General features: G+C 44.9%; 1 protein-coding gene across 1 annotated transcript; it reads left to right on the plus strand.

Moving 5' to 3' along the window:
- Positions 1–4,958: 4,958 nt before the first annotated feature.
- LOC147971737 (dynamin-related protein 12A-like) lies at positions 4,959–5,895 on the plus strand. Its single transcript, XM_087524095.1, has 3 exons — positions 4,959–5,087; positions 5,566–5,622; positions 5,716–5,895. Exons 1-3 carry the CDS (start codon positions 4,959–4,961, stop codon positions 5,893–5,895), a joined length of 366 nt encoding a protein of 121 aa, XP_087380221.1.
- The last annotated feature ends 7,569 nt before the right edge of the window (positions 5,896–13,464 follow it).

Consider the following 13,464-nt stretch of genomic DNA (forward strand, 5'->3'; position numbering starts at 1 on the left):
TCACAAATGAGCTTCGTGCTCTTGGCGCCACTGAGATCATGATGTCTACTACACAACCTTCTTCTTGTAGACGTTGTTGGGCCTCCAAGTGCAGAGGTTTGTAGGACAGTAGCAAATTTCCCTCAAGTGGATGACCTAACGTTTATCAATCCATGGGAGGCGTAGGATGAAGATGGTCTCTCTCAAACAACCCTGCAACCAAATAACAAAGAGTCTCTTGTGTCCCCAACACACTCAATACAATGGTGAATTGTATAGGTGCACTAGTTCGGCGATGTGATGGTGATACAAGTGCAATATGGAGGGTAGATATAGGTTTCTGTAATCTGAAAATATAAAAACAGCAAGGTAACTAATGATAAAAGTGAGCACAAACGGTATTGCAATGCTAGGAAACAAGGCCTAGGGTTCATACTTTCACTAGTGCAAGTTCTCTCAACAATAATAACATAATTGGATCATATAACTATCCCTCAACATGCAACAAAGAGTCACTCCAAAATCACTAATAGTGGAGAACAAACGAAGAGATTATAGTAGGGTACGAAACCACCTCAAAGTTATTCTTTCCAATCAATCCGTTGGGCTATTCCTATAAGTGTCACAAACAGCCCTAGAGTTCGTACTAGAATAACACCTTAAGACACAAATCAACCAAAACCCTAATGTCACCTAGATACTCCAATGGCACCTCAAGTATCCGTGGGTACGATTATACGATATGCATCACACAATCTTAGATTAATCTATTCAACCAACATATAGAACCTCAAAGAGTGCCCCAAAGTTTCTACCGGAGAATCAAGACGAAAACGTGTGCCAACCCCTATGCATAGGTTCTTGGGCGGAACCCGCAAGTTGATCACCAAAACATACATCAAGTGAATCAATAGAATAACCCATTGTCACCACGGTTATCCCACGCAAGACATACATCAAGTGTTCTCAAATCATTCACTACAAGAAATATGTCAACTTATGACCTTCTCTTAGTGAACCCAGCTGAATTGGTCGTAAATTCACGGCCATTTCGCTTGGAAGGGCTCAAACCCTGAAATTGCTTACACCAAATGGTCACAAAGCAGACAAGAGGCACCAATGACCTTATTTCTACCTGATTACGACCAATATAAATGGTCATGAGGTTGTGAACGTGGATGCATTGGTACTTATTGCTATGACAAGGCGCCACCTCATCAGTTTTGCCTATGTGTCATGTCCATGTGTCAATTTTTGCCCTAGGTTGTGAAGCAACCTATATTTCTGTCATTCCCAAAATTCCCAAAAAAATTGGGCATTCTTTACTATCCAAATCATTGCCTCATGACAATATTCAACTCCATTTGACCGGTAAATCTTCCTCAGCAAATTTCCAAAGTTTTTGTTCAGCTCGAACTGTTGTGAAGGAAGTACTGGCTAGGCATATCCTAATGAGCTGAATTTTTTCCACATCTTCTATATTCCCAAATCATAGCTCTCCACAAAATTTGAGGCCCATCTAACAATACATGTGAGTGTGGCTTCAACATTCATATTTCTGTCCAGTGTGGTACGTTGCAAAGCAAGTGACACCTAGGCTCCTCCATTTGAGCTGCAAATTTTCCAAGATAGTTTCCTTAGTAGATAATCATCCTCGGCCAAAACTCAGGCCCATTGGCCATGTGCATTTCCCGTACAACTAATCAAACACTTGGGTGCTAATTCAGTCTCCTCGTGAGATTCTTCTATTGCCTTCTTCTTCCTGACACCTATCAGGGGAGTGCCCAACCCACCAAACATGCCTAGGCCGCCCGGAACGCGTGGCAACACCACAGTCACGCGGTGACCACGCGGTGGGCATGCGAGTCTACGCGCTTTGGAGTTGGGGCCCTGGGCCACCATCCAAACCTCAACATATCTCCACCAAACCATGTATTTCTGATTAAATAGATACTTTTCTACCTAGAAATGATTTTTTGAAAAAATAAAGAGCAAACTATGAGGCAGCTGCAGTTCAAATTTGTCCCGCTTCCTGCTAAATCGGCGGAAATTTGTCTTTTTCACGAGAGGTGGATCAAAACTTTTTACACCCAACCATTTGGTCAATTGTGCATTAAATATGTCCTAGTATTTTAGAAAATTTATTTGGTCCAATTTTGCAACAATTATTTGGGAGGTCCTTCACAAAAAACCTTCTTTTGGGCACTCGAAAAATGGAAAATGGTTTTTTTCGTCCAAAGAAAATGAAAACTTCCTTAGGCAACATTGTTTGCCATTCCAATATGCACCCTTGTGCACAATATGAGATCATTTGAACAAACTATGCCATGAATGTGGCCATAAGATTGATCATTTGGCTTGAAAGCCATTGATCTCCATACGTGATAGCTCGTTTCTGAGAACACTTTTTAAAATAATTGCCGTATTACAAGTTTGTTATTTTTCCTAGGAACTTGGCCACATATAATGACACAATGCGAAGGTTTCCCAATTTTTTGAATTTTTTGAATTGTTTATGCCCGTTTCAAAATGCGGTCAAAATGGCGGGAATAACCGTTCTTAGCTAGTGGTTGAATCTTGGAATTTTTTTGGTGTTTCTCTGATTAAATTGATACTTATGTACCTAGATATGATTTTGGGAAAAAATAAAGAGCAAACTACGAGGTAGCTACAGTTCAAATTTGACCTGCTTCCTGCTAAATCGGTGGGAATTTGTCTTTTTCATGATAGGTGGATCAAAACTTTTTACTCCCAACCATTTGGTCAATTGTGCATCAAATATGTCCTAGTATTTTAGAAAATTGATTTGGTACAATTTTGCAACAAATATATGGTAGGTCCTTCACAAAAAAACTCATTTCGGGCACTCGAAAAATGGAAAATGAATTTTCCATTTTAAGACAATGAAAACTCCCTTAGGAAACATTGTTTGGAATTCTAAGATGCACCCTTGTGCACAATATGAGATCATTTGAACAAACTATGCCATGAATGTGGCCATAAGATTGATCATTTGGCTTGAAAGCCATGAATCTTCACGCATGATAGCTCATTTCTGAGAACACTTTTTAAAATAATTGCCGTATTACAAGTTTGTTATTTTTCCTAGGAACTTGGCCACATATAATGACACAATGCGAAGGTTTCCCAATTTTTTGAATTTTTTGAATTGTTTATGCCCGTTTCAAAATGCGGTCAAAATGGCGGGAATAACCGTTCTTAGCTAGTGGTTGAATCTTGGAATTTTTTTGGTGTTTCTCTGATTAAATTGATACTTATGTACCTAGATATGATTTTGGGAAAAAATAAAGAGCAAACTACGAGGTAGCTACAGTTCAAATTTGACCTGCTTCCTGCTAAATCGGTGGGAATTTGTCTTTTTCATGATAGGTGGATCAAAACTTTTTACTCCCAACCATTTGGTCAATTGTGCATCAAATATGTCCTAGTATTTTAGAAAATTGATTTGGTACAATTTTGCAACAAATATATGGTAGGTCCTTCACAAAAAAACTCATTTCGGGCACTCGAAAAATGGAAAATGAATTTTCCATTTTAAGACAATGAAAACTCCCTTAGGCAACATTGTTTGGAATTCTAAGATGCACCCTTGTGCACAATATGAGATAATTTGAACAAACTATGCCATGAATGTGGCCATAAGATTGATCATTTGGCTTGAAAGCCATGAATCTTCACGCATGATAGCTCATTTATGAGAACACTTTTTTATAATAATTGGCTTATTACAAGTTTATTATTTTTCCTGGAAACTTGGTCACATATGATGACACAATGCGAAGGTTTTCCAATTTTTTTTTGATTTTTTTTGAATTTTTTATGCCCGTTTCAAAATGCGGTCAAAACGGCGGGCTTGACCGTTCCTAGCTAGTGGTTGAATCTTGGAAAACTTTTGGTGTTTCTATGATTAAATAAATACTTTTGTACCTAAAAATGATTTTTGGGAAAAATAAAAAAGCAAACTATGAGGCAGCTGCAGTTCAAATTTGACCCGCTTCCAACTAAACCGGCGAAAATTTGTCTTTTTCACGAGAGGTGGATCAAAGCTTTTGACACCCAACCATTTGGTCAATTGTATATTAAATATGGACTAGTATTTTAGAAAATTGATGTAGTCCAATTTTGCAACAAATATTTGATAGGTTCTTCACAAAAATAACCCATTTTGCCACTCGGAAAATTATTTAAAATAGCTAGAAAGATCAGAAATGCATACAAATTGGTCCTTATCCATAAAATGTGGTCTAACTCTAGTGAAAATTTGTGTGGTGCCCTTTTGAAAAAATATTTTTGATAGGTACTTCACAAAATCCCTCAATTTTTAGTACTTGAAAACTATTTTGAACAATTGATTTTCCGAACCAATCAGAACACTTCCCACGGATTGATGACATGGCGTCCATCCATCCATCTCTCCATCCCACATCCATCCATCCATCCATCTTTCTACAGAAAAAAAGAAAAAAAGAAAGAAAAAGAGATACCCCCACCTGCAGCCCAAACCCTAGCTCAGATCGATCCCCCCGTCGCACCCTTCCTCCCATCTCCGCGCCGCCGCCGCCCCCCTCCCGATCCTCCTCACCCACCGCCCCACCCGCTCCACAGCCCCGTAGCTCAAGCTGGGCGCCCCCACATAGCCGGATCCGCACCTCCTCACCCACCACATGGCGACATGCGAAGGTGTCCACGAGCTCCGTAGGTCCCCTCTGCATCGACTACGGCCACCAGTTCAAGCTGGGCGCCCCCACATCACCGGATACGAGCTTCTTCCCCGTTGGCCGCCGTGCGCCTTCCCCCATCGATCCGCGTCGCCCTCGCTGCTCCAACCATCCACAACTCGAGCCCGACCGACGCGGCTCGGCTCAGCAGTCGGCGTCGTCTCGTCTCCCTCCCTCCCCACTCCACCGCCTCAACCCCGCCCGCCCGATCGGATTCGGCCAGATCCCGCGCCGGCGGCCATGGAGAACCTGATCTCGCTCGTCAATAAGCTGCAGCGTGCCTACACGGCGCTCGGAGACCACGGCGAGGAGAGCGCCCTCCCCACCCTCTGGGACTCGCTTCCGTCCATCGCCTTCGTCGGAGGCCAGGTGCGCACCCCGTCCATTTTCTCCCCCCTCCGCCGGATCTGGCGCCCCAGCTGTGTCTGCTGGATCTCACAACCTTGCTGCCCAGCTTGGATGCCTGGTTTGGCCGCGGTTTGGCTGCGGGGATGCGGTCTAGCTATGCTTGGATCTGTGGTTGTTGTTGGGGTTGGCAGCTAGATTTGGGCCGCTGTTGCTTGTTTGAATCTTCTGCTATATAGTTTGGTTGCACGTAGTTGCCTACATGACCAGTAATTGTGTAGTGCTAGGAAGCTAGCTAGGTACTACTAGGTACTACTACCACTTGGGATCAACTAGGGGGCATGTTGTTTTGCGTAATGAGAATCCTCCTAGTTTCAAGCAAGCAGTTCTGCATGAACTTGCGCTGTTAAGAGTGGTTCAAGCGCATCTCAGTACAAGTGGGTATACAACTACCAGATGCGGTTCTGTGTTTTGACATTTGAACTCCTTTGTCACACTGTAGAGTTCGGGCAAATCTTCAGTGCTGGAGAGCGTTGTTGGAAAGGATTTCCTGCTCAGGGTTCAGGTATGGTTATTCAAGCAGCAAGAGCTTGTCCATTTTGGCATCCTGTTTTGTTTTTCTGACACATTGATTTGTTTTGTTTGGTTTGATTCTGCAGGCATTGTCACCCGTCGCCCGCTGGTTCTGCAACTCCATAGGATTGATGGAGACAGGGAGTATGCAGAGTTCATGTATGTCCCCAGGAAGAGATTCACTGATTTCGGTAATTCCTCTATTCTTTGTCTTATTTCCAAGTGCTATGCTGATGATGATATTAAGATTGATGCATGATTGAGGGGCTCTCGTGATAAAAGTGAACCATATTAGTATATATGGAATGTAATTTGAGTTCGTGAGGCTCATAAAAAATTCCAATTTGATGTCAGAACCCACTGTTATTCAAACTGTTGCTCTAAATCGTAGTTTGTTATTTCCTGAAACATAACTGAAGCACTGCAATTGTTGGCAAAATTCTCTGTCAGGTGCTTCTTTTAATATCTTTAAATTTGTCTGTTAGAGATAGCAGTACCGATTGTACCCGTTAAACAAGCATCTATTCTTCCTGGAATGTTTGTCTATCAGCTAGTATGATGGCATATTAACATCTTTCTCAGGGTGCTAGAGTCACATACTCTTGGGTTCCATGTTAAAACGAACTAATGGCTATATATCTTAGTAATATTAAACAAAGCTATATGGCTTATCTTTCGCTGCTACCGCCCACACTGGTAGAAAAAGGGCCTATAGTCCCGGTTCGTAAGGGCCTTTAGTCCCGGTTCCGGAACCGGGACTAAAGTGTCGGTACTAATACCTCCTCCCTTTAGTCCCGGTTCAATCCAGAACCAGGACTAAAGGCCCTCCACGTGGGCAGTGCGCAGAGCCCAGTCAAGAGACCCTTTGGTCCCGGTTGGTCGCACCAACCGGGACCAATAGGCATCCACGCGTCAGCACTTCTGTGGCTGGGGTTTTTGTTTTTTTTGAAAGGGGGGGGTTGGGGGTTTTGGGGGGTTAATTTAGGTGTTTCATATATTGTGTTAGCTTGTTATAATTAATAGAGAGAAGTGTCCTCTGTTATGTCCGTGCTTGGTCGACGCTACGTACTATACATACGTATATAGAGAGGACTAGACACGCTAGCTAGCTAGTAAGCAAACGAAGGAAACAGAAGATCGTCATGAACATATATGCATATATACAGAGAGAAGTGATATCGACCACCTCTCCTTCTCCGAGAGATTGGTCGAACAACAAGTTCTTGTATATCTATCTAACACTACCGGCTACATATATACAATAATTATCTCTTACAAATATAATCATACGGACTCAGGGTCCACATAGAATTCTCCGTCTTCAGGGATCACGTGGTCAAGAAAGAATGCCGCCAATTCCTCTTGAATTCCTCGCATGCGAGCTGGTGCTAGGAGTTCATCCCGCTTCCGAAACATCTAATTTAAAGAAGGGGGTCAATACATATATATATGAATGAATGAAACTCAACACAAATGATGGTAATAAAATAAAATTGTGAATTTTGTTATTTACGTACTTCATATTGTTCGTCAGTGTAGCCCCGCTCACAGGTCGTGTGGTGGATGGACTCGCAAACATAGTATCCACAGAAATCATTCCCTTGTTCCTGCCTCAGCCACTGTACAAGAAATAGAGGTTAATAAAACTGATAAGCAAGAATGCCAAATGGTATTGATGAAACTAGCGCTTGAATGACTAGTAAATGCGCTTAAAATGCTACTATAGCTAGTACTTACTTTCGGGTGTCTAAATTGCAGCTCCTTCGGCAGTCCCGGAGCTTTTTTGGTGAATTTTCTCCAAACCCTGCCGGACAAAGAAAACAATTACTTGATATATCAGAAAATGAACAAAGTTGCTGATATGGTGGATAATGATTGATTTAACTTACTTCTCGAGTATTTGAGTCATGTCTGCATAGTCCTTGTGATCTTTTCGTCTTGAGTCTAAGATGGTTACTAGTCCCTGCTCAAGCTTAATATGTAGGAGAATATAGTGGAAACTGCACACGCATGCATAACTCATCAATTACATTACTATAACCTTGACTAATATATAAGGGAAACCGAATACGCACAAGACAGTAACACTCACTTGAAGTTGTAAGGAAAGAGTATTATATCTTTGTTTTGATTTATTATCAACGATTCTAGCATGCTGGCCTCGGTTTCTGCGGCATGAAATTTAACCTGAGTTGCATCTATGAGATATGTGTTAATGAACCCAATATCACCGACTTGTCTTTTCTTCAATTCGACGATCTTCAATCTGCATAATATAGTGAGGATGATTATAAATACATGCAATGAAAGAGCTAAGCTATATAGAGAAACTTAATGACAGAAGTAGTACTACTTACAGACAGTAGCAGGCGACCGTTGTTTTATCGAGGGCCAATTGATTGAAAAACTGATAGAACTCCTCAAATGGAACAGGCAACAGATCAATTCCAACGAGGTCATGCTCCTTTTTAACTTTCACATACAAAGTACTCCTCCCCCTAGAGTCTCTGCAGATTTTCAAGTACCAATCATGCAATCTTCGCATCATCGTTGATAGAGATCTTTCATCTTTGACGAGAGGCTTCCCGTACTCGTATCTTTGTATCTGCATCTCCATGGGTTCATAATGTACTTCGTCGGGCAGGTAATCTACAAGATTGCTATAATCGGGCACCATCCTTGGATCATTATCGACGTTGTGGCTAGGCACCTTGAGCGGGGGGCACGATTGCTTCGCTTGTTCGCCGAGCTGGGCAATTTGTTTCCCAGCTCGTCGTTCTTTCAGCCTTTGATCACTGACAGTACTTCCCGACCGCTCCGCTTCGGCAAATTCCTTTCCAATAATGCGGTCATAGTTTCCTTTCGGCGGATTAGACTTCGGTGGTTTTGTCAGGGCAGCCAGAGTGCGCTTCACTTTCACCCGATCTACCTTCTCCTTCGGAGGTGGATGTTTCTTTGCTTTCACCCCTTCAAAGAATTTCTTCACTTCTTCTCGCGCGGTCTCGGCGTTCTCCTCCTGGGTCCTCTCGTATGGTAACTTCTCTGGAGTCTTCAGAGAAGGACCGAATCTGCATGTCCTCCCGCCTCTGGTTGTACTGCTAGACGCCGACCGAGCAGACGTAGCGGTTGTCTTCTTTACTTGCTTAAGAGGCGGAGAAGGAGGAGGCTGGCTGCTCGGGCGCGTCGGCGCAGGCGGAGAAGGAGGCGGAGTGCCGCCACGCGCCGGAGAAGGAGCCGGCCGAGGGCCTTGATCGTCACGCGCCGGAGGAGGAGGCGGTGGTGGCGGAGTGCCCTGACTCGCCGGAGGAGGAGGAGGAGGCGGTGGCGTCCAGTTCGGAAGGTTGATGAGCTCCTTCCGCCATAGGCATGGAGTCTTCAGAGCAGACCCCAGCCGAGTCTCCCCTTCACCGGTAGGGTGGTTAAGCTGGAGGTCCTCAAATCCCTCCGTTATCTCATCCACCATCACCCTAGCATATCCTTCTGGAATCGGCCGGCAGTGAAAAGTTGCGCCGGGTTCAGTAGGAAAAACAGAGCGAACAGCCGCCTTGACCTTCAAATTCATCCATTGCGTCATAAGGTGGCAATTTTGAGACTCCGTTATAGCATCCATGGGATAGCTGGCAGGAGCCGTCAAGGCATGCTCCGGCTGAAGTAGCTCGGTGGAAGCCATGCTGCTTCTGCGCTGAGATGGCGGGGTAGCTTCGGGGGAGGCCTCGGCAGTACATTTGCTGCGATTTGCTTCTCGTTCCTCTATCGTGTCTACCCTTGCTTTCAGCGCCTGCATTTGGGTCTGCTGCACTTTTTTCCTCCTCTCATAGGATTTGTAACCGCCTGCGTCCGGAAACCCAACCTTCCACGGAATGGAGCCTGGCGTGCCTCGTGTCCATCCAGGGTGCTCAGGATTCCCTAGGGCCATTGTGAGCTCATCGTTCTCTCTGTCTGGAAAGAACGTCCCTTCCTACGCTGCTTCGATATACTGCTTAAGCTTACTGACTGGTATGTCCATTTGATCGTTCGTCCAAATGCACTTCCCTGTTACAGGGTCCAGTGTTCCGCCAGCCCCGAAGAACCAAGTTCGGCAACGGTCTGGCCAGTTAATTGTCTCTGGTTCGATCCCTTTATGAACCAGATCATTCTCAGTCTTGGACCACTTAGGCCGGGCTACGAGGTAGCCACCTGACCCCGTGCGATGGTGAAGCTTCTTCTTCGCAGCATTTTGCTTGTTTGTCGCTGACATCTTCTTACTCTTTTCCGATGTCTTGTGGGCCACAAATGCGGGCCAGTGATCTCTGATCTTCTCATATATGCCCTTGAATTCTGGTGTCTCATTATTTTCGACAAACTTATTCAGCTCTTTCTTCCACCTCCTGAATAGTTCTGCCATCCTCTTCAGAGAAAAAGACTTGATTAATTTCTCTTTAACTGGGTTCTCTGGATTATCCTCAGGCGGTAGGGTGAAATTTGACTTCAGCTCAGTCCAAAGATCATTTTTCTGCATATCATTGACATAAGAGACCTCAGGGTCTTCTGTAGCCGGCTTAAACCATTGCTGGATGCTTATCGGGATCTTGTCCCTAACCTGAACCCCGCACTGAGCAACAAATGCGCTCTTTGTCCGGAGGGGTTCAATAGGTTGGCCGTCGGGCGCGATTGCTATGATCTCAAACTTTTCATCCGAGCTCAACTTTTTCTTCGGGCCTCGTCTCTTTACCGAAGTTGTGCTCGATTCGGAGGGCTAGAAAAAAGAACAAAGACTTAATTAATATGTGTACATACCCAAACAATGAATGCATCAATCAGCTAGTCAGCATAGGCTTAACTAATATATATACCTGGCCGGACTCGGTTCGGTCACCGGAGCCGTCATCACGGTCTCCTTCTTGCACCGGCATTGGGTCACCGGAGCCGTCCTCATGTTCTTCTTCTTGCACCGGCATTAGGTCACCGTAGCCAGCTTGTTCACCCTCTCCTTCCAGACCATCGGCTTCATTGAGAAACAACGAGATGGCATCACTTCCTTCTGCGATTATGTCCGTCAACAACGCTTCTTTTGTTACTTCGTCTAGGGCGGTGTCCATAGTTTCTACAAATATTTACAACATGGCAATTATTATTCAAACATGACAGATGGATATATTAGTGCCAAACGTAGAACTAGCTACCTAATCATAGTAAGCTATCGGGAGGGGGTATATATCGACAACGACGACACTACATCTATGTCCCTCGACGACCCTCGTTCCCGATAAAAAAAAGAGGAAGAAGAAGAAAAATAAGAGGAGAAGAAAGAATAGAGGAGAAGATCTCCTCTATTCTTTCTTTTCCTCTTTTTTTTTCTTCTTCCTCTTCTTTTTTTATCCTCTTCTTCCTCTCATGTTCGATAGGATCGCCGAGGGGTCGGGAGGTTGCCTAGTGTCAAGGGATTCAACAAAACCATGTCTTCATCATTAGGCGAAAGTAACATGTGCATGATGGTACGAAGCTCTTCAAAGTTGTTCTGGAACGGAGTCCCAGATAGGATAATTCGCTTTTTGGTACAAAGTTCAGCAAGAGCCTTCCGAATATCGCTATTTGGAAGGCCTTTGCTGAATTCGTACCAAAAGGCGGATTATTCTATCCGGGACTCCATTCCAAAACAACTTTGCAGAACTTCGTACCAACATGCCCTGGTTACTTCCGGCTAATGATGAAGGCATGGATTTCTTCAATACTTTGACACTAGGAAACCTCTCTCTACTTCCGGCTAATAAGAATAAGAAGAAGAAGAAGAAGAAGAAGAAGAAAAGAAGAAAAAAAAGAGGAGAAGAAGAAAGGAATAGTGGAGAAGAAGAGAAAATAGATATTCTATTTTCTCTTCTTCTCCACTATTCCTTTCTTCTTCTCCTCTTCTTTTTCTTCTTTTTTCTTCTTCTTATTTATTTCTCCTCTTCTTTTCGGTAGAGGAAACCCTAAATAGCTAGCAAGTATCGTGGGTGTGAGATACATGTGGCCTTCGGTGTCGGACACTACATCCACGTCCCACAAGTGACGTGGGCGTCGAAGCCCGCGCCACTTGTGGGATGTGGGTGTAGTGTCCGACACCGACGGTACATGTATCTCACACCGACGACACTTTCTATTTAGGGTTTCTCCTCTACCGCTCCTCGACCTCTCGACGACCCTCGTTCCCGATAAAATAAAGAGGAAGAAGAAGAAGAAAAAATAAGAAAAGAAAGAATAGAGGAGAAGACTTCCTCTTCTTCCTCTCCTCTTCTTCTCCCTCTTCTTCCCCTTCTTCCTCGCCTCTCTCATGAATGTCCGACGTTCTCGACCCCCCCCCATGTGTCGAAGAAAAAAAAGAAGAAAAAAAAGAAGAGAAGAAGAAAGGAATAGAGGAGAAAAGAGAAAATAGAATATATATTCTAATTTTCTCTTCTTCTCCTCTATTCCTTTATTCTTCTCCTCTTCCTTTTCTTCCTCTCCTCGTCTTCTCCTTCTTATTCTCCTTCTTTCTCTACTTATTTTCCTTTTCCTTATTTTACTTTTTCCTCTCCACTAACATCATCATATATATGAAAAAATGCATATATGAAAAAAAACATCATCATATATATCATCAACAGAAAAAAACATCATCATATCATCAACAGAAAAAAACATCATCAACATCATCATATCATCAACAGGAAAAAAACATCATAAACATCATCATCTTATTTAGTTCTCTCGACCCCTCGTCCCTCTCTCATGTTGTCGGGGAGGGGCTATATCGACCTCTCCGCTCATGTTGAAATTATCAGGGAGGGGGTATATCGACCCCCACCCCCCTCATCATGCATATATAGCTACCACATACATATATACATTGAAAAAAAATTACATATATGCAACAAAAACATTAATACACAAATGAACAAAAAAATACATATATGAACAAAAACATGCTGTGAACAAAAACATTAATGTAATAAATCTAATAAGAAATCAATCTAATAAAAAACATGCTTTGAGCCGGATGGGCGCGGCGGCTCACAGCGGGGGCTCTGGCGATGGCGACGGCGGGGGAGGCAGGGGCGATGATGGCGACGACGTCGGCGGGCGGGGGCGGGCCGCGGGAAGGGGCTAGGGCGTGGGGCAGGGGCCGGCGCGGCGACGACGGGGTCGGCGGCAGGGGCGGCGCGACGACGGCACCGGGGGCAGGGGCGGCGCGGCGACGGCGTCGGAGGTAGGGGCGGCACGGCGACGGCGTCGGGGGCAGGGGCGGCGCGGCGTCGGCGTCGGAGGCAGGGGCGATGATGGCGACGGCGACGAGGAGCAGCGCTGGGGCGTCGGGCACGAACTGACGGTGAAGTTGTAAAATTTTCACAAGTCCAGCTTATATACCAAAAGCATTGGTCCCGGTTGGTCCTACGACCCGGGACTAATGCACCCTTTAGTCCCGGTTGGTGCCACCAACCGGGACCAAAGGCCAATTTTCGGCAGCCCAAAGGGCGGGAAGCGGCGGCCTTTGGTCCCGGTTGGTGGCACCAACCGGGACTAAAGGGGGGCATTGGTCACGGTTGGTGCCACGAACCGTGACCAATGCCCCCTTTAGTCCCGGTTGGTGCCACCAACCGGGACCAATGCCCTTGTGCTGCCAGCGCCCAAAAGTTTAGTCCCACATCGCTAGCTGAAGGGCGCCGGCACTGGTTTATAAGCCCTGCTGTGCCTCCCCATTCGAGCTCCTCTCTAATGCAGGCTTTCGGGCCTAAACTTGCTACTGCGTGTGGGCCTATTAGGCTTCTGCGGGCCTGAATCCTGGCCCATGTAGGGTTTCTAGTTGTATTCAGGCCGTGGAGGCCCAGTAGGA

Source organism: Triticum urartu, chromosome 5A, assembly GCF_056163025.1.
Source record: "Triticum urartu cultivar PI428250 chromosome 5A, HENAU_Tu73, whole genome shotgun sequence".
NCBI classification, from domain to species: domain Eukaryota; kingdom Viridiplantae; phylum Streptophyta; class Magnoliopsida; order Poales; family Poaceae; genus Triticum; species Triticum urartu.